Source organism: Artemia franciscana, chromosome 3, assembly GCF_032884065.1.
Source record: "Artemia franciscana chromosome 3, ASM3288406v1, whole genome shotgun sequence".
NCBI classification, from domain to species: Eukaryota; Metazoa; Arthropoda; class Branchiopoda; order Anostraca; family Artemiidae; genus Artemia; species Artemia franciscana.
In genome coordinates this window covers 21275119-21297374 of record NC_088865.1, presented here as the reverse complement: position 1 = coordinate 21297374, position 22256 = coordinate 21275119, and the positions used below count along the sequence as shown (strand labels likewise).

Below are 22256 nucleotides of genomic sequence, written 5' to 3'. Positions count from 1 at the left end.
ACTTGCACGGAAACAGTACATGACGTGAAACAAGAAACAAAAACGCAAAGAAAATAAATAAGAAAACGACAAAATCAAAATAAGGATGAAATTCAGTGAGTGAGTATAAAAAAAAGAGATAAAAAGCAGATATTTCGGCAAAGACTTCCGATAACCCGTCCTCAATGCTAAAAAAAAGAAGGAAATATCGCCGGAAAATCACAATCGTTTTGACTTGGTCTTTTCTTATATATTTTTCTTCGTTCTTCGTTTTTTATTGAACGTCATGTGCAGCAAGTATTGCCTCAGAACATGTTTAAAGATTGAATTTATAAATATGGAGAACAGATTTACCCCTTTAGCATAGAATTTGCACATTTTAATGGATTTTAGCGTATTGTGTAAATAATCAATGCATTTTAATACATAGTTAGTCATATAATCCTTCTAAGTTACCCAGCACTAAATGACCAACCACGCTATTTTTGCTATTCACGATTGTAATTTGTGTTTCGACAGGACTTCCTTTAAAACATATATATATATATATATATATATATATATATATATATATATATATATATATATATATATTTAGTTTTGGATCAATTACAAGCTCTAACACTAAAATAAAAAAATCTGACTCGGGTTTCATATGGTACGTATAACAGTGGCTGAAAATGGTGAAAACATGTCAATTACACTAGAGCGTGAGCAAACGAAACGCATTTGCTGTGAAAAACCCAACGACCTCCTTAGGAAGAATGCTTTGATTTAACACACACACACCTTCCTCTACTAGTTTTAACAATGTTTAAATGTTTGACGGCCCATTTACACATTTTTTTCTTATCCGGGGAACTAGCCACGAAACAAGTAAAATCGTAGTCCAACGAGGGAGTCTTAATCCCCCCAATAATAAGATTTTTAGGGTTTAACGCGTAATTCGTAAGTATTTGTTATATAAGTCACACATTTTCATTTGGACCCAGAAATGTCCGATCCCCTCAAAAACAAAATCGACGCACAGGCACTGCTATGTTGCTAGTAGTCACGTGTAGTGCCACGTGAATATAATAGCCCCTCCCTCTCCCAGAAAGTTCAAATAGGGAAATTTCGACTCGTATTACAAAATTGCCAACCTTTCTCATATATTCATCCGCAATATACATGATCTTTTGCGGTGCTCCAGCACATTTGACAGGAGTATTGGGGAAAGTAAAAATGGCATTTCCTTCTTTAAAGTCTTTCAGGGATTGAAACGTTTTATCAACATATTCTGTTGAATAATTTGAACCAACTCCTGGTGTTTCAAATGCTTCCGGCAAGCCCTTTATCTGAAAATAAATAGGATTAAATAACTTGACGGTAAAAAAAAAGAATAAAAAAAGGAACAGAAAAACAATAGAAGAACAAAAAGGCTAAGGAAAGAAACAAAGAAAAACGGAATAGATAATTGACTTAGTGGCATACTTTATTATTATTGATTTACTACCGGCGAAAAAAAATAAATTATAAAAGACAGAGTATAGAAGAATAAGAAAAAAAATACACTTTAATAAAATGCGCTAAAATCACACTAGTACAAGAATGATCAGATATAATAACATCAGCTCTGAATTTTACAGTTCTTCTTTTGACAGCTGGGAAGTGGTACTTCTGGGTATGCTGCTTTTTATGTGGCACATGGGGTTCACAAAAGAACTTGGCATATACATAGAGTGCATTTTATATATCCTTCTTATATATTGTCCTGAAAGGTCTATAGAAGAGAGCTAGGGCAAAGAGATGAGGGGTTGCGGTAACATTATAAACCCAGACAAGCAAGTAGCGGTTAAAATTATTCCAGTTGACAACAACCAATCCACAAGATTCCCGTAAACGGGAACAAAAGGATGAATCAAAGATGACCAAGTGTCCTACAACGTGGATGGAATAGTGAGGCCCGGCTACATGAGTAATTTGCAAGGCTTAATCTGAACAATGTCTTTGAACACCTATGGTGACATTTTGCTGTCTTAACAATACCCTTTCATAACATGGGTCATTTCTTTAGAAGGACGACAGCCCAAAGGCGAAGAGATAAGGATGCCAGCCATGAGTTTATAGTTTACATTATATACACGCAATATGATGCAGCAATCTTGTTCAATGAGCTTTGAGCAAAATATTGCGGTTAAGATCAGAATCAAAGGCTCGGCATATGTCAAGTGCTCCCAAGACAAGAACATCACCCCTATTATCCGCATGGATAAGGTAGATTTGCGATGCTGCCAGAGAATAGGTTCCGGTCCTGAATGCTCTTTGAACCCGGACAGTTCAGTTGAAATGGTACACGTGAGTGCATTTTCGTCCACAATGAGGGATTCAAACAACCCCCTTACTATAGTTAATTCAGCAATCGGGCGATATGAAAAACCTTGGTCAGCGTGTTTACTACTTTAGAGAATAGGTGTACCGGTTCAACGTCGAAGCTGTCTGAAACTATGCTAGTATTGGAAATAACTTAGAATAATAATGAAAGGTCCCGATGGAGAATATCACTGACTGAGCTTTGATGGGCGCCAGGTATACCATTGGCCCCTTTGACTTCTTTTCTTTAAGCCTATCAATACTTTAACGCATTATGGATGGTGCAAACAAGAAACCAATTTTCTTGACTGCGAACTGTAGTTACATACCGAGGATATGGAGAAAAGGGATTTGTGAGAAAGAAATGATGCTTGATCTGGTTTCGTAGCACTACCCTATTTCGGTACCCAAGTTCGTAAATGGGAACCCAGAAAACAACCTCTTAGGAGTGAAATGTATTTATCCCACTATGATTTAGTAAAAATCTCTTATTTATCGTTTCATGAAATAACTACAGCTGCGAACTACATTTATGACAAAAAAGAAAACAACTATAAAATTATGACCTATTGGTTCACTGTTTCGCAGCTCTACAATTCAAAATTGTCGAGCAAACATTTTCAGCATAATAAAAGTCGGAACAGAATAAACATTTCTTCAAAAACGAAAGTTTCAAATATGCACTCAAAGCTCAAAATTTACTGTATTTTTGAAAATCTATATTCGATATACAATCAACATAAAACAACCAGAACACAGTGTATCAGGCAATATTCTAATATTATAAAGGAAAAAAAAATCGAAATCCAGGAGCTTTAAGATTTGTAGATATGCTGGCCTAAAAAGTACAAAACACTTATGATTAGGCAAAGTGAAAAAAGCTTGTGAAAAGTAAATAAGAAAAAATCACATTGGTCTACTATAGTCTAATCGAGTAAAACAATGGGAGACGATCTATGGATGAGTCAAAATTGCTGTAGCTAGGAACAAAAGGTTTTATAGCTCATTTGTTAGGTTCAAATTATTCTTATGCTTAAAATAATTCTTTTGTGTAATGTGGGTACTTGGCTTAAAGTGCCAAGATCACTAGAATCGAAACATTTTTTGCCCTAGACCTACCTTATGTCCATTTATACCTGAAATCCGCGATTATCTAGATTATGAACTGTCTTCAGAACTTATAATATTGCAAATTACTAAATGCTTTCAGAGTAAACCAAAAAAAAAGAAATGCGTGAAAAATGTACCCCATTCTTACTTATTTACTTTTTGTCAACTAAAGGCATTTGAGGCAAATATTTGATATGAATTATTTTATTAAATTTAATCACTATCAATAAACATCGGTATTATTTAGGAAGGCAAGCAATGTATCAGACAGAGGAAAAGCAGAAATAACAGCCACCGAAACTCAAACAAGGAATAAATTGAAAAACCGGAGAATCATCAGTAAATCTGTACATATGATTTTTACATAAGGGAACAACCGTTCAAATTATGACTTTTGATAACTAAAAAAAATGTACAATGTAAGCATTATTTCCAATAATAGTTGAAAATACCAAGTAATTGACTTTTGAGAAAAAGTCCGGATGGCTAAAGAACTATTTTAAATGAGGAAATAAAAAAGAAAAAGAAGAAACATTTTAATATTAAAAAATAAAGATAAAAAAACTCAACTGGAACATATTTGGGCGAAAATTCTTTCCTTTTTCCAGTTATCGGTCTTTAGTCTATTTATCATGTAAGTAAAGGAATTAAAAAGAGCTTAATAATTTATAAAATCACCATTTTTCTTTTTAGTCTATCTTCTTCAGTCTTAAACAAATGGTAATAAGTTGATATATATTACAAACGAAAGCACAGATAGGCTACTTATTAATAATTACAAGTAAAATCTCGTGGCAACTTAAGTGCTATGAGGCTCAAATACTGGCAAACACTCTTCCATCATCACTACTTCTTTACTGCAGTTTGTACTACCTACAGTAAAAATGGATTTTTCCTTGTCGATATTCAATATAAGCGCAAACATGAGTAAGTTTGACAATGATAATCGTCTGGAATAGACACATCGCGTGGGACAATTAAAATAAACCTAGAGAATGAGCAAAAAGCAGTTTTGTGTCGGAATTTGACCCCTACATGCCGAAATTTAGTAAGCTAACCTAGAGCCGTAAAAATGTACAAACCCAACGCGCACTTTCTCAGCAGTCCGCAAACATGGAATCACTTCCTAATTAGGCATTGCAACCAAACTTAAATGACCCAAAACGGGGCTAGTGTGCTACCTTGTCTGGGGCATACAGTCCAGATAAATATCACTTCCTAACGTTCCATGACTTAGAAGCCAACTTCTAAAAACAAAATAGCACACAATTTAGTAGCAATATAATAGCACTCACTCTGTTGTATTCTAGCTTTATACCAAGTGCTACGACTAGATATTCGTATTGGACATTTTCACCACTGCTAAGGCTGACAGTATTTTCTTTTGGCTTGAAAGAGGCAACACTGTCCTTAATCCAAACTGCTTTTTTGGGCAAAACTTCGGACATTGGTTTAGCAGAATCTTTAACAGATTTCATTCCTCCTCCAACTAAGGTCCACATTGGTTGATAGTAATGGGTCTGAAATAAAATCTACTATGATGACTTATTAATAAATAAACAAAAACTAGAGGAAGTTTCTAAAATATTATTTGATTCTATCAGTATTAAATTACTGTAAATTGGATTTATGGGAATATCTCCAGTATCTCTATTTCAAGCAAGGTCTCTAATTATGTATTTTTTAATTTCAATTGCCTCCCAAGTAAATTACGGTAAACCATTTACTGTGGGAATTAAAATTGACTTAACAAAAAGAACTAAACGATACAGCAAAACCATAATCCAGCAGCATTTCTCCCGATCTTGATACTATTAACAATGAACAAAAAAAAAATTGAAAATTTCCATATGAAAATCTAGCATTTAAATGTTCGGAAATTTTATGTGCTTTGCAACGCATTTTGTTATGAAGACACTTTTTATTTTAGTATTTCAAATTATTCCAATGAGGCACTCGAAACAATCATAAATAATTATGCAAGAAGAAGAAAAATGACGGTAAGTTCTTTTGGAAAATATTGCCTGTTTTACTTTCAAACCCTTTGACTTGGCATGCTACGTTTTGCCTAGACTTCCTTAACATGCGGATGATTTGGGGAATCTATGTTTTCTGTATGACATTAAGTAAAAGAAAATTAAGTTTTTTCAAAATAAACTAAAGAGCGATGTTAAAGCGTAAAACTAACCGAATTTGTCTATACATGGGGGTGGCTAAGGCGCCTCTAATCCACTGCTCTTTACGCTACTGTAGCTCTCCAAAAAGCATGTAAAATTAAAATAATGTAACCGTTTGGTAATTATAAGTGTTTATTTGTCAATGACCTCTTAAGTCACTTGGACTGAAAATTTTATTGACAAAAAAAAAAAAAAAAAAAAAAAAACTGAATAAGCCCTTTTAGTCTCAAAGTATTGTGATAAAAAAGATGAAGGATTCTATCTTTATTTTTGTGTTACAGCTTCCATTCATGAATTAGCGACATAAAAGAGTCAAAATTTAGAGTAAAGAGTTGGGGGCGAAGGGGCTTAGCAGCCGTCATCATTTATAGGATAATTGTCCTTCTTTTAAAGTTTTAATGTCACTCTGGTGTAATTTGAAGAAAAAATGTTTCAGGATATTAGTTTGTTTTGAATGTCAAATCATGGGTAGCTCTAAATATTAAGGGGCCAGCCCCCCTTTCACTTTCTTTAATCTTTTCACTATGGTCTAAGAAAGAAAGAGATAGTTTATGTTCAATTGCAATTGAGGTTTTAGTCAAATTAGCAGTATTATGTGTGGTTATTTCGAGTGATACACTGAAAACTTTCAACGTTAAATTAAAACGTGCCTTCATAGCAAAATACTCTTTAGAACACGTCAAGACTAACAAAACATTTCAAATGCTAGATTTTTATTTAAAAAAAAAAACATTTTTTCTATAAGTTGATATCAGAAGCGGGAGAAGTTTTGATGGATACGACAGAAAACAGACTCCTAATGCATTAACTAATTTCATAGAAAGTTAGCCTACTTTTCAGCTTCTAGTATGGGACATACTTACAGCTTCTAGCACGGGATATCATGTCATACGAAAAAAATAGATGATAAAAGGCGAAAGTTTCCATTAATACGAGATGTTAACAAAGCGCCAAAATTACTGACTCTAAAAAGTGTTAAAAGTAGGATGAATATAGATGAATTTCAAAAGAGAGTAGAAAAACCAAGGGAACAGGCTATTTATCTTAGTTTGATAAAAAGAAATGTAACATAAAGGCTTGTATTGACACTTTAGCACAGCCTGAGTAAAAAGCTATGGGCCTCTCCTGTGGTGTTTTTTTCTTACCCCTAACCACTACGTATGGAAGGGATGATTATAGAAACTTCAGAGAAAAACCATTAGATTGAAAATTAAAATTTCCAGTGTCCTTTTTTAGAATCAAAAGTGATAGGAGGGCAACCAGCCAGCCCGGGGCTCTTTTCACTACTCAGCGTCCTCGTGGCCAATATCGGATCCGTATTTTGAGGTAGCCTTTAGTAGTGTAAGGGACAATACTAATGAACTAAGTTCACTAGCATAATAGCAAGCCGCCCAGACAGGTATCCGACGCTTTTGGCGAATGACCTTATATTCCTGTCAGGACTAGCAAATATTCAATCTTCACTGAATAGAAGGATTGACCAGTTATTATAATACTTTTGAATCTTTTGAACTGAAAATCTTTGGACTGGTGAACATGGGTTTTTGGAATTTTTTTATGCAGCTGAACCAGTAGTACTATATGCCTGGTCACCGACACTACCTAGTTTATTGTATGCTTTCAATCGGTGTTATTTGTACATTGGAATGATAAATACTAGCATCACATTTTTTTTTTAAATAGTGAAGATAAAATACTCAAAGAAAGTATGTGCACATGATATAGTTATCGTTGCATCGAATGCTGATAAAGACACATATTTGAACTATGAGACAAGAATTAACGGATATCTTACTGAAAATGTATGCGTGCGTTGTTCCTTTGGAGCCTAAATTGGAGGACTAAATTCCTTTGGAGCATCGAAAAGATTCAACCCTAATGATTGTGGATATGTGAGAGTAGCATTTCCAGAGAAGTTAGTGCTCAAAGATAATGCGAACCTGAAACTAATAGTTGAGGATGAGGGTCAACTTCTTGCTATGGGCTCTGGCAATACGCTACTCGTAGACAGATCCCATTGCCATCTTTCTGGCGTTAGCATTCAAATGAAAGCAAATGGAAAAAGAAATATCTACTGCTACAATAAAATGACAATGCATATATTATCTATGTGCCAAAACTTCGAACTATATAAAAATAATGTGGTAATAGACCGTGAAATCGACAGCAAAATAAAACTGACATTGCCAGACGATAGAACAACGGGAATTGTTGAAAAAAAAACAAAGCGCAAGTAAACATTATTACTACCATTGATTGTACACCAACAGATATAGTCAAACGAACCCATTGGTATCAATGATAAAATGTGCGATGCGATTGTACCTGAAACCATTTTAAAACTCATGCATGCCACCAAAATGGAATAAGTGTTATGTAAAAATAAAACATAATGAAACTTCTTATGGAATGGATTCAAGCATTCATTTTTATTTTTACGATGATATTCTACATGTCGATATTACAATAAAAATATTTCATACATTACAATGTTATGTTTCCATTAGTTTTGAGGGTACGCTGGCAAGTCGAGCGTTTAAAATGTTTGTTAAAAAGTCGAAGATATAAAAAAAAGAATTTCCAGACATACATACTACTAGATGGCTCATAGGGGGTATAGATAGATAGATAGATAGGTGTATTTCAAAAACCCATGGGCCATATACACACAAAAATATAAATGAATAACAAACAAGCAAGGAAATTAACAACAGTACGAACACGCACAAAAAACAGGAATTCAACGCAAAAAGTGCCTAATCTAACTACAAAAGAAATTAGTTTTATACAACTTTTTCTTCTTATTAAGGATTTATCTATATATTCTCCCACTCGAAATACTGTGGTTGGGTTACTATTTTGTAGAATACCCGGAAGCATCAAATCAATCCCATGCAAATAAATTTCCCGTAAATCCAAGAGCACCGGGCATTGCCGGAGAAAATGATCCAAGCCTTCATCATCATCTTTACAAAGGGGACAAACATACCACCTATCAGGACCAACTATCATTTTATTTTTGTCGAACGTTTTTTGCCTGTTCTGGATTGGAAGACAATTCGCCCTAAGCTGAATCCAACGACGTAGAATCATAGCAGGTAAATTAAATTTAAAATAAACTTCCGTTCCAAAACTAGGTTTTGCCTGATTATAATGTTGTTGCGTTGTAGAATCTAAAACCAGCCCTTGCCAATGCTGAATTTCCTGACTCTCTAATATAAATCGTACCTGGCTTTCTAAATTTGTTGGTACATCACTAGAGCAAAGACCATTATTCCATAAATAAGGCATTCCTACTTTTTTCTAGTAATGATTTAATTTGGGATGGCCACGAGGTTTTTAAACCACATTTCAACATCTCTTCATATGCCACTCTTACTAGTCTATCTTAATTACTCTTAGTTAACTTCAGCCAGAATCTAAGCATTAAAATATACCTACGTAGCTTTAGAGAAAACAGGCCCATATCACCTTTCAGAATCTGTGAACGAGTTGTCTGATGTAGGGGGTATATTAGAATCTGAGATAGGTTAACAGGGATTTTACCAAAGCCTGAAAGAGATGAGCTGGATTTTCTTCCAAAATCCACAGAAAAAAGCAAATATGCACTCAGACACAGAGACACAAAGAGAGAGAGAGAGAGAGAGAGAGAGAGAGAGAGAGAGAGAGAGAGAGAGAGAGAGAGAGAGAGAGAGAGAGAGAGAGAGAGAGAGAGAGAGAGAGAGAGAGGGAGAGAGAGGGAGAGAGAGAGAGAGAGAGAGAGAGAAACACATACAAACACATGAGTCAGACACACAAACATACAAAGACAGACACAGAGACAAGCAAACACGCGCTCAGACACGCAGTTACAGAGAGAGAGAGAGAGTGACAAGCAAACATTTCAGTAATTCGGTAGTATTATTCCTCACACTAATGCCGTTTTGTGCATACTTGTCGAAAGATCTAACATATATAGCCCTGGGGAAGATATAATCCCCCGAACCCGGGGGTAAAGGCTGTAAATCATGCAGAATGCCAATATCTCACAATTAGGTTTTAAAGAGGAAAAAATTGATCTTAGATGGCCAATTGGCTAAAAATTTCAGGGGTCGTTTCCTGGACAAAGAGGGACACATATTTGTTGGGAAAGGTGGGTGACGAAGTTTCCAGAAATGGGCCATATTTTTTGTTTCTGGTCAGTTTGAAATTTTCAGCCACAAATTCTTGGTCCAAGAGGAGCCTAATACACAAAAAATTGAGAGGGTACAGGCCCCAGAAAATGGGGCTCAAAAAGGGCAAAGGGGTCATTTTCTAGTCGGCTTGAAATTTGCATCTTTAATCCTTGGGTCATGGGGGATTTAATGAACAAGTAAAATAGAAAAGAAAATCTGTTTTCCCCGGATACTACTACTCTTAACAGCTCACTGCAACATCAAGCGACCTGAGGATAACACAACTGCCCATGGTCTTCTTCTATTCGAATCTATCAAAAGTTTCCCTCTTTACACCGTCCCAAGAACTTCCAATTTCCTTTTAATTCTTTCGTTCGACCTCTTCCTACCCCATTCAGGGACGTCCTGCTTTTCTCCTGACCATAGATGGATGGTTGAAAAAGACAAGGTTTGGCAATATGTCCTACTTCATCCACAAAACGCGTCCAAGTCACCTCGATCTTTCTCTCACCATAGCCCCAGAGAGCGGGAAAATAAGACCACATTTTCGCAGGGTGTATTGTTTGAAATACGGTAAGTCAAACGGGTACCCAAAACAGCCCCTGGACAATTCCTCTAAAAAACATCAAACAAATCCTCCTCCCCCTTCTAAAGCACCTATGTTTCAGAACCATGCCATGGAGGTTTTTTAGTTGAGGCACGGCCAACCCACATATTGCAGGAAAAATGCCAACATAATTCAAACGTCAAATATCTTTGGTTTTGCTGATGATATGGCCCTTCACAGTCCCTGGGGAAAGGGCTGCACAATGTACCGGCATCGGCCGTATTTATATCACGTGCATCGGTATGGGCGTATTGTTATTAGGCGTATGGGTATCGCAAGTATCTATACAGATTTTTAATAGCTCATAAAAAATATATTGCACACATCAACGCCCAGTGGCGTAATTTTGTCAAAATCCTTGGGGAGGGGGACAAAGTTGAAGCCAATTTTCCAAAATCAAGTGAAAATGATAGTGAAAGCTGACAAATGAGCAATATATTACCATAGAGGCAAAGATATACTGAAACAAGAGCTAACAGCTCACATGGCAATTATGACGAGGTCGGAAGAGCCAAGAACCAAAAGCTCATATGACATGAGCTCTAGCAAAATTCTAAGAATCAATAGGTTCATTTAAAAGGAAAATCAGACGCTTAATGCCGGTCGGGATCTAAAATAAGAGCTCTGAGACACGAGGTCCTTCTAAATATCAAAATTCATTAACATCCAATCAACCACTCCTAAGTTAAAAATACTTCATTTTTTCTAAGTTTTCCTCTCCCTTCAGCCACCCCCTCCTCAGATGGGCGAATCGGGAAAAACGACTTTATCAAGTCAATTTGTGCATGCCCCTGATATGCCTACCAATTTTAATCGTCGTAGCACCGAACTCCTGAAGCACCGAACTCGCCAAAGAACTGGACCCCCCTAACTCCCCCAAAGAGCGTGGATCCAGTCCAGTTACTTCAAGTACGTATCTACGACGGTTGCTTATTCTACCCACCAAGTTTCATCCCGGTCTCTCCACTCTAAGCGTTGTCCAAGATTTCCGGTCCCCCAAACTACCCCCAATATCACCAGATCTGGTCCGGATTTAACATAGGAGCTCTGAGACATGAGTTCCTTCTAAAAATCGAATTTAAAAATACCTCACGAACCTTCACCCATTCTTAGGCTAAAAATACCTCAATTTTTTCCGAATTAACACCCCCTCTAACTCCCCCAAAGAGAACCGATTCAGTCCAGTTATGGCAATCACGTATCTAGGACTTGTGCTTATTCTTCCCACCAAATTTCATCCTGATCTCTCCACTCTAAGTGTTTTCCAAGATTTCCGGCCCCCCAAATCTCCCCAGAGACAATGAATCCGTTCGGGATTTTAAGTAAGAGATCTGAGTTACTAGGTCCTTCTAAATGTGAAATTTCATTAAGATCCGATCACTGCTTCGAAAGTTAGAAATACCTAATTTTTCTAATTTTCAGAATTAACCCTCCCCTTTAACTCCCCCAAAGAGAGCGAATCCGTTCCACTTATGTCAATCACGTATCTAAGATTTGTGTTTATTTTTCCTACCAAGTTTCATCCGGATCCCTCCACTCTAAGCGCTTTCCAAGATTTTAGGTTCCCCCCTCCAACTCCCCCAATGTCACCAGATCCGGTCGGGATTTAAAATAAGAGCTCTGAGAGACGATACACTTCTAAATATCAAATTTCATTAAGATCCTATCACACCTTCGTAAGTTAAACATACCTCAGTTTTTCTATTTTTCCGAATTAACACCCCCTCCAACTCCCCCAAAGAGAGTGGATTCAGACCCGTTAAGTCAATCACATATCTAGGGCTTGTGCTCATTCTTCTCACCAAGCTTCATCCTGATCTCTCTACTGATCCGGTCGGGGTTTAAAATAAGGGCTCTGAGACACGATATTCTTCTAAATATCAAATTTCATTAAGACCTGACACCTGTTCGTAAGTTAAAAATACCTCAGTTTTTTCAATTTTTACGAATTAACCATCCCTCCCTCACTCCCCCCCCCAGATGGTCGAATCGGAGAAACGACTGTTTCTAATTTAATCTGGTCAGGTCCCTGATACGCCTGCCAAATTTCATCGTCCTAGCTTATCTGAAAGTACCTAAACTAGCAAAACCGGGACCGACATACCGACAGAATTTGCGATCGCTATATGGCATTTGGTGTTTACCAAGTGCCATAAGAAAAACTGAACTATTTCTCTGGATACTTGAATTGTGCAGGCTTATCTTAGTTTTGACAAGATTTTTTGCAGAAACTAAATTTCAGCTGGGGGGGCAAATTTGGGTTTGGAGGGGCAGTTCCCCCCAGCCCCATAACAAATTACGCTCCTTTCTACGTCCTTCCAATAAACTCCACCATCAGCAAGTTCCAAATGGCACTAAAACGGCACTTTTGGTGCCATGCCTCAAGTGGAAAAGCTGGGGCTAGTGGGCCACCAAAACATTTTAGAGTGACGTTTAATGGCTCAATTGAAAGCTATTACTAATACCTGCGTGATGTTTATCAATTCTACCATCCGTAAGTGTGATATAGCACTAAAAAATAAACTTATGATGCCACTTCTTAAGTAGAAAAGCTGAGAAGTATAAAACAGCATCATCATTGCAATACTTATGGTCTAAAACCTTTAACCGGAGGTTCACAAGACCACCTCCCGTGTCTTCCTTCTCCAAGCCCCTTAATAAACTACGCAATTAAGATACAAGCACTAGTACATCAAATTAGATTATTAGAGGCGTGGTTCTGTTGGTAAAGCGTTCGACTTCGAATTACAGTGGCTTGCGTTCGACTTCTACTTGTTTTTTTTGTTTCTTCAATCATGGTTTTCTCCCTTCTATACGATCACTTTCAGTTAACTTTACTTTGTAAATGTGATGCATTCATTTTTTGACATATGTCCCAGGAAGGAATTTGGTCAAGCATTTTGATTAAAAAAGGGATAGAGATCATCCAGTCCATCGTTTGTAACGGCATTCTGAGTAGATCACTTAATCCTTCCCCCAACGAGTAGCATAATTTATAAAAATCCTGCGGGGGGGGGTCAACGTTGGAGCGAATTTTTCCAAATTAAGTGAAAATGACAGAGTAAACTGAAAAATGAGCTGTATAGTAATAAAAATGGTAAAGATATACCAAAGAAAAATGACATGTTTCAGTGGATGCTTGAATTATACAGCCTTATCTTAGTTTTGATAACATTTTTGGAGAATCCAATTTTCAGCTGGGAGGGGAGGGGGGTAAACTATGGTCTGGAGAAAAACTGAGATCTGGGAGGGGAGTTGTCTCCTCTGCCCCATAGAAAATTACGCCCCTGGTCCCAACCCCCTGCCAATTAGTGGTTAGAAAAGTGTAGGCATGTGGTTCTGGAACCACTCAAAGTTGTATATTAAAAGAAGGATTACTTATTGTTATACTTACTTATCAAATTATTTACTTGAAAATTCCACCGTAATATTCTCTCCATGCGTAATACTGTGCATCCAAACAGGAAGAAAGACAAATGAAAATAGTTCTCTAGGAGAATTCAGCTAATTCTTCCCAAAATTTTTGAAATAAAAACAAATCTAGTTTATAATACCATATATCGTGCCTAGACAAGAGATGATCTTTTTTGAAATTTCCATTCATTCCTTAGTAATGAGTGGCTTTCAAACAGTTCGTGGTAACGAACTGTAGTAAGGAGCGACCCGGCTCAATAGTAAACGAAACTCTAGAAAACGGAATTTTGATACTAATAGATGCATGAAAAGGATCGGATTGATTTTAAGAATATAAATTTCATCAAATTTAGTCTTACTCATCAAAAGTTACAAGCCTGAGAAAATTTTCCATGTTTTGGAAAATAGGGGGAAATACCCTCTAAAAGTCATAGGATCTTAACGAAAATCACACCATCGCATTCAGCGTATCAGAGAACCATAATGTAGAAGTTTCAAGCTCCTTTATACAAAAATGTGGAACTTGGTATTTTTTGCCAGAAGACCAATCACGGGTGCCAATCACGGGTGCATGTTTATTTGTTTGTTTTTCCCAGGGGTGATCGTATCGACCAAGTGGTCCTAGAATGTCGCGACAGGGCTCATTCTGACGGATATTAAAAGTTCTAGTGCCCTTTTTAAGTGACCAAAAAAATTGGAGGGCACCTAGGCCCCCTTTCACGCTCAATTTTTCCCAAAGTCAACGGATCAAAATGTTGAGATAGCCATTTTGTTCAGCATAGTCGAAAAAACATAATAACTATGTCTTTGGGTCTGACTTACTCCCCCACAGTCCCCAGGGGAGGGGCTGTAAGTTACAAAAGTTCGACCAGCGTTTAACTACAGTAATGGTTATTTGGAAGTGTACAGACCTTTTCAGGAGGATTTTCTGGTTGGGAGGGGGGTTGAGGGGAGGGGGATACGTGGGAGGATCTTCTCTTGGATGAATTTATCATGGGAGAAGAGAAATTCCATGAAGGGGGTGCAGGATTTTCTAGCATTATTTAAAAAAAAAATGAAAAAATAAATATGAAAAAGTGTTTTCCACTGAAAGTAAGGACCAGCATTAACACTTAAAACGAACAGAGATCATTACGCGCATGGGAGGTTCATCTCTTCCTAAATACCTCGCTCTTTACGCTAAAGTATTTTTTTTAAATTCAACTATTTATTCTACAGCCTATTTGATTCAGGGGCCAATCTTAAAGAATTGGGACGAAATGTGGAACTTTGTATTTTTTTGCCTTAAGACCGATCACGGGTGCGTGTTTATTTGTTTTTTTTTTGTTCTTTTTTTCCCAGGGGTGATCGTGTCGACCAAGTGGTCCTAGAATGTCGCGAGAGTTGGAGGAATTTGTCATGGGAGAAGAGAAATTAAAGCTTTAGTGTAAAGTACGTGGTATTAACGAGGGGGCAAACCCCCTTATATACATAATAAAAATGCACGAATATATAAGTTCGTTACGTAAGATAATTTGTAAGTTACGTATATTTTTTACTAATAAAAACGTTCGTTGAAAATTGAAAATTCTAGTTGCCTTTTTAAGTAACTGAAAAACTGGAGGGCAACTAGGCCTCCTCCCCCACCCTTTTTCTCAAAATCGTCTGATCAAAACTAAGAGAAAGCCATTTAGCAAAAAAAATTAATACGCAAATTTCGTTTTCATTATTCATTTGCGAAGAGCCGAAATCAAACATACATTAATTCAAAAATGTTCAGAAATTAAATAAAAAAACAAGTTTTTAAAACTAAAACTAATGAGCGACATTACGCTAAAGTTATTTACTGTATTATACAGTAGAAATGAGAGAAAGAGTCAAACTTTAGCGTAAAGAGTGAGACGTTGAGGAGCGAACAGCTTCTTTCATACACGGAGTAATTTCTGTTCGTTTTAAGTTTTAATGTCACTCCTTACTTTCAGTAAAAAAAAAAACTTGTTTTTTTTTATTTAATTTCACTGAGGAGCGTAACTAAACTTTGAAGCTCAAAAACTAAAAAAAAACGTGATTGAATAGAAATATTTTTTAACTAACATTTAAAAATGAATAAAGAATACAACCATTATTTTTTTATCGTAATATATTTCTCGAAGCCTTTTTTTACATAGGTACTAAAAGTAAAACAAAGGCTTAATAAAAAAAAAAAAAAAATATCAATACACAAAAACCCTGGACAATAATAGAAAAATTATAACAACTTTTGAGTTTAGCAAACAAAATTGCTAATAAGACTTTCCATAACAGTCAAAAACGGTTGTTTTGAAAGAAAAATCCAAAACGCTCAAATTTGGCGAATACACTTTTCTTTATTTATTACGCAAAAAGTTTGGGGGATGAAAGAATTGTGATTGTATGTTCAAATTCAGAGTAAGAACTGTTGTTAGGAAAAGGATGCTTTCTGTAGCCAAAAAAAACTGTTCCCAGTTTAACCAGACACGTAGAGCATTTCATTCTAGATTGACCGGCTTTTAAAAGGGTACCAAAACACTACGTGCATGAAAACTCGTGTCACCACGACTTAGCAATATTTTAGAAGCTATAAAGACCTTCAAACGAGTCCGCCAAGATGAGAAAAATGCAAGTCATCCTACTGTCAGCAAATTACGAATAAGAGTAAGCTTATTAAAATAAACCAGTTACGGATCTGTTATTATTCCAGGACTTTAGTACATTGACCACACTTCGAAAACGAAATTTTTTATCATAAAAAAAGTTTTTTCAACTGAAAGTCAGGACCATCATTTTAACACAAAACGAACATAAAATATTCCGTATATGAAGGGGTGGATCCCTTTTCAATACCTTGCTCTTCAAGCTAAAGTTTTTAGCATTCTAAAAAAGCTTCCGAGGCTCCTGTGTTTTAGGAGTCGTTCTTAATAAATTGGGACAAACAGTCAAATATTAGCGTAAGGAGCGAGGTAATGAAGAGGGCAAATCCTTGACATACGGAATAATTCTACTTGTTTTAAGTTCTAATGTTGCTCCTTACTTTCAGTTCAAAAAACTTCCCTTTTTATATAATTTCTGGTCGTTTTTAAACTAATGCTGGTAAATCTGGCTCACCCCTCTACAAATTCCCTCCCCTCACAGGAACCTCCATGGAAAGTCCTTCTAAAAAAAATACACATATTGAGCATTCCATTGTTAAAGGGGTAATGATGGCACATTCATTCCTAAAGATAAAGATAGTCCACAAAACTGAACAGTTAATATAGACATTTATTTTGAACTTTCTTAACTAAGTTTATGCATTCGAGGTGTGATAAAAATGTTTACAGTAGTGTACAATTGTATCAGCTCTTATTAAGGAAAGCCGTGGTTCTCTGTTCAGAGGAGGAGTGTGTCTAAAGCCTCAAAGAGAGTACTTTTTATGCCCCAATGTTCTAACTCTCCATTCTCCCTTCATTCCCAGGAATATTTTTGAACTAAGCCTGTAAAATAAGTACTGAGACGTGATAGCTTCTCTCTTATTGCAGAAATAAAGAGTGACATTAAAAGACTACATTTATATTTTAACCAATTCAGAAGGTATAGATGTAGAGGGGATAGCATCACGAGCGTCATCAGCAACTTTTCAGTGAGGGGAATGCTATAGGGAGCTTGTTTTCATTGATATTCAAGTAGGAATATTTCTCATTTTCTTATTTATACACATTTTTTTAGCAACTTCTTGTTTTCTACGAGGCATCCCCAAAAAGCACCCGCCAGTGTCCACAGGGGGCATCTCAGCAGATAAAAAGCTAGGTCTGAAGAACTCGCCATAAATGTCGTGTACATGATGACCCTATAATTGATTTTTGGTATTTTAGACCTTCACCTCCAAATAAATAGTACAGGGGTGCACTTTTTAAAAATGAAAATCGTTCGTGAAGCGCTGTTACGTGAACATTAAACTTGGATTTAAAACCAGGAGCTGAAGGAAGGGGTAGTAGGATCTCTGACATTTAAGAGAGGCTTGGATCAAACCATTCAAAGTAAAAGAACCGCAAGCAAAATGGACTCATTTCGATGAAAAACAAAACTCTGAAAAACTGAGTATTGATTACAATATGTAAAACAACAAAATCTATTATTTAGGCAAAATTTTGGAGCTGTTCATAGATGCCATTAATACATAAAAATTGCAGTTATAGAAATAGGAATGAAACTTTCAAAAAAGAGCGGCGATCTTAATGGAAATTACGCAATTAAATTGCCGCAGGAAAGCACCACATTCTAGCATTTTAGCCGAAACAGGGTCAAACAATTTTAGCAGAATTTCGAGGACTACTGAAAGGTTATTTTATATAACCGCCCAGTCTCAAAGACCATACTGGTGTGCAGTTTCGCTCCAATACATAAATGTAATCCACAAAAAGGAACCGTTACTTAACAATAACGTTTATATAACAAAACTAGACCTACGTTGCCTGAGCAACGTGAAGTATTGCGGCAACCTTTGTCCGGCTTCGCCGAATAAAGTGTTGCGAGAGCAACACTTTGGTTTGTTTTTGCTATCGGTTAAACGCTGAAGTTGTCAGCCTATCAAAGCTTTTAAAACGTTATGTTCAAAGAAGAACGCGATCAGTAATCACACGATCAAAGGCTATTCCTCAGCGTTGAAAAAACAACAATAACAAAAGAATATCGAAAGAAGGGACTAAATTGACTTTGCAGCCAGTTGAACTTTATCCTTTTCAATCGTAGACATCGTGACGGATCAAGACTTGGAAAACCAATCTAGTTGGTATTATAAAGCTATCCGTAACTCTTCAGGATCAAAATACCATAGATGACACTCTATTAATTATTACGAAACTGCCTCGTTGTCTTACGTTACCGTTTTTACCCGTTGCGTAAACACTTAATTCTAGGTTACAGTGAGTATGGGTAGGCTACACCAACTAGCAAAAGTTACAAACCCCTCTTCACTAAAGATGATTGTAGCCTAACAGACGATTATTACTTACAACTGGAACCAACTCGGTCTTATCATTAAATACACTGGAAACAAATAATAGGTACACCAAATAGCAAAATTTGCAAACCCCTCACTGCCGAAGATGATTATGAGCTAACAGCTGACCTTTCCTTACAAGTCCCCTACATGTCTCACAATTGGTATCGGCTTATTTTTGGTTTCTGTGTGTACCCTATTACCGAAGTTGTCAACCCCTTGAAACTTTCAAACTAGTATATCTCATGAAGGAATTTTTGTATCAAAAAATGGAGGACATATACTATGATCAGCTCATCAAGAGCTATCGATTGCCTTCGAAAAAAAATTCTATCCGTCTTAGTTCAAAAAATGATTTTTTTTGCCGTAGGCCAACTTTCTAACGTCACCACTTAGAAAGGAGCAAAGGATAAGCTCCAATTTCTTTAGCAATGACAGAACTTTTAAAGTTTAAGAGGTACATCTGATAACATTTCTCTGTCTCAATCCCAAGTCCGAAAAAACAAATGATAAACCCAGCGAAAATCACGGCAGCACTTTCGGACCCGTGGGAAAATGCTATATTGGCTGTGGGGCAGGGTAACTGCCGCATATATTTAACACTTATAGATTTTAGTCCATCTTCAATTTGAAAGTGGTACCTGCCTGCTTGCCTGCTAGAACGGAGCTTTCCACCAAAAGCAGAAAGATGGTTTGATGAAACGGAAGCTTGGCTGCATAACTTCAGATACTCCTTTCTGACATAGGCTACATAACTCCACTTCACTTCGCACACCATAGGCTCTGGCTCGTGGACAAGCAAAAACCATCCTTTTTGGCCCCAGGCAAGAGTTCTGCGGAGCTTTCCAAAATGTAATGCCATATTCATCAATCCGGCCTGAGGTCCACACTTTCCGTAAAAACCGCACAGGTTAGACCCTTACCAGTTTCCAGGAATGAGCCAACATCGGCGGCATAGAAAAAAATAAAAAAGCCGGGACAAAATCAAAGTGTTGCTCTCGCAACTCAACTAACGACTATTAGAGTATTTCATAGTTACACAATATCTATTAGTTAGGTGACGGATTCTCTTTTGGTGAGGATGCTATATAAGCCCCAAAAAGTGTTTCAGGTCAATGTTTTTAAACTTTCTATGAGAAGTGCTTCGACTGAATTGAATATTAACAGAATGAAGCGTGCTGTATGAGGGCTTAGGGGGCAAAATATTCCCTCTTATTGGGTATATTCGTTTCATTTTTAAAGCTGTAATATTTTCTGGCAGCTTCTGGGTCTCCAGTTAAGATTGTGACAGCAACAAAAGAAGAGATATAGAGAAACAAAATTCAATAAATAAATAAAAAATTGTAATCACAGCTGGATCCACAAAATACTTAAAACTATTATACTGAAAAGCGAATAGATCTTACCTCAGCAGACTCAATAATCCCGACAGAACCTTTTGGAAGCAATGAGGCAAATTTTGCAGCAACAGAACATCCCCCTGATCCACCACCGGCAACCAAAACTTTGAAGCTATAAAGAGAACATGATCAATTTTATTGATTGATAATTAAAAAATGTGCTTATCAGCTCCAGGAAAACGCCAGTACACAGTTTCTTTTGTGTTCTTTAGTTTATTGTACTAGATTACAGTATAAATACGGTTTTAACTATTTGCACTACGAATTTTGAACAATAATGTTCATGTAAAAATAATGGCTAAGATGCTGAGAAAGAGTTTTGAAAAAATGGTTCACTTGTAAAAACATATATGAAGGGAAAAGGTGTCAGGAGCAACTTTTGATTTAACTTGCTATTTAACAATGAATACAAATTAAGTCCCACAAAGGACTTACAGTAGAGACACGTCCGGGCAGATTATAGTGAAAAAAATTTAGATCCTTTCCCCCGAATACAAAATTTGAAATCCCATGTCCCAAAATTTCGAGTTCAGGAGGAGGGGATGAAAGAGCCAAAAACGTTTTGTAAAGAAAAAATTTGGCTCCTTCATGCCCTCCTCCTGAACTCGAAGTTTCAGGAGATTACCTGAATAACAAATCTGCAATAGTTTGGGAACGGCTTGGGGGGTAGATTTGAAACTTACAGAGAGTGTTGGGAGAACGAACAATTAACCTTCGAAATTATAATTTGGGGTGGGGTCATCAGATCCGTCTAAAAGTTTTTTTTTTGCCACAAACTCTCACGGGACTACAAATCTACACAATGTTAAGTAGAAAGACGAATCAAAAGACAGTTTGCTTATCCGGGTAATCAAAATAGTGTGGCTGCAATATCTGGAGAGCAGCTAGGAAGATCGAATTCAGTTTTTCAGGGTAGTGTTGGAGGCAAATAGACGTAAAATTTTGACTTGGAGAAAGGGGTAAGAAGAGGTGCTTCATTTTTGTTTTAATATATTCTCTGAAGCCAACCAGACTCTTATTCATGATAATGATAGATGGTAATTAGCTTACCTAAGCTATGGATGTCAGGTGATTGAAAATCAATCACCTGACATCCATGGCTTAGGTAAGCTTATTATCATTTATCATTTTGGTTTTATTTTGTCTCTTATTATTCTAAACATTTTATGTTACGAGCCCATATATAACTTACAGTATATGCACATTGAAGCCAGCAGGTTGATCCTATATATGCCCATTTTATCAAAATAACATATCCGTAATATATTAGAAATGGCTTTGGGATTGAGTTAAAACCTTTCGGGGAAAGTAGGAGGCATGTGTGAACCTTCAATTTTAGCTTCTGAGGGTAGGGGCAGAGGAGAGGAAACTTAATATATTTTGTCTCTAAGCCACCCAACATTTCCACACTACAAGCCCCGACAGCACTTCAAATCTATTCACACCTCATTACCGAGGTAGATCAAAGAAGCAGCGAGGCCAAGGGTGGGATACGGGACTTGAAATTTGATGTTTGGGGGACAGACTGAGATAAATAAAATTTTTACATTTTCGTAACATTCGTTTTTCAGGACGTTCTATTTTATACAGACTCACCCCCCTCCTTGTGTGCAGGCAAGCATGTGAATACCATATTTTATATTAAGCTTAAAGTAGGCACTACAATAAGAGGGAGCTGACGCCCAGTAGCACCAGTGTTACAGGCTTAGTGAAGTAGCCAATACTGCTCAGAATGAATTGAGACTAGGGGGGATTTCTACTGCTCGCTATTCCTAGTGCCTGTTTATGTTGAAGAAAAATGCATGACCATCTTTCTTCAAAAAAACTTATTTTTAAATTTGTGAACAAGGATTGAAATTTCTATCATTTGGTTCTCTAGTGTGCTGAATTTGATAATGTAATTTTCATTGAGATCACTCACAATAGCGAGGGCTTTTCCCATTTTTCTAAAATTAGGCAGATTTTCTCAGGCTCATAGCATTTGATGGCTAATTTGATTAGGTTTGTAATTTTTATCAATCTAATCAATGAAATCACCATATAAAATCCAGTTCTGCCAATGTATATAATATTATCAAAATTCACAGC

General features: G+C 36.6%; 1 protein-coding gene and 1 long non-coding RNA gene across 3 annotated transcripts in view; one reads left to right on the top strand and one right to left on the bottom strand.

Moving 5' to 3' along the window:
* LOC136025004 (uncharacterized) overlaps nt 1-22256 on the top strand; it is a 136812-nt gene that overhangs the window by 89471 nt on the left and 25085 nt on the right. The window contains exon 2 of the long non-coding RNA XR_010616994.1: nt 5372-5441. This is a non-coding gene — a long non-coding RNA (uncharacterized LOC136025004). The remainder of the gene's footprint in view (nt 1-5371; nt 5442-22256) is intronic.
* The window catches only part of LOC136025001 (sulfide:quinone oxidoreductase, mitochondrial-like), a 59162-nt gene that overhangs the window by 22320 nt on the left and 14586 nt on the right, over nt 1-22256 (bottom strand). Inside the window, exons 2-4 of one of the 2 annotated variants that reach the window (XM_065700626.1) lie at nt 20175-20280; nt 4737-4961; nt 1122-1316 (exon numbers count right to left, since the gene is read on the bottom strand). In XM_065700626.1, the coding sequence (XP_065556698.1) occupies nt 1122-1316; nt 4737-4961; nt 20175-20280 (526 nt within the window). The remainder of the gene's footprint in view (nt 1-1121; nt 1317-4736; nt 4962-20174; nt 20281-22256) is intronic. The other variant, XM_065700627.1, reaches the window with a different exon arrangement.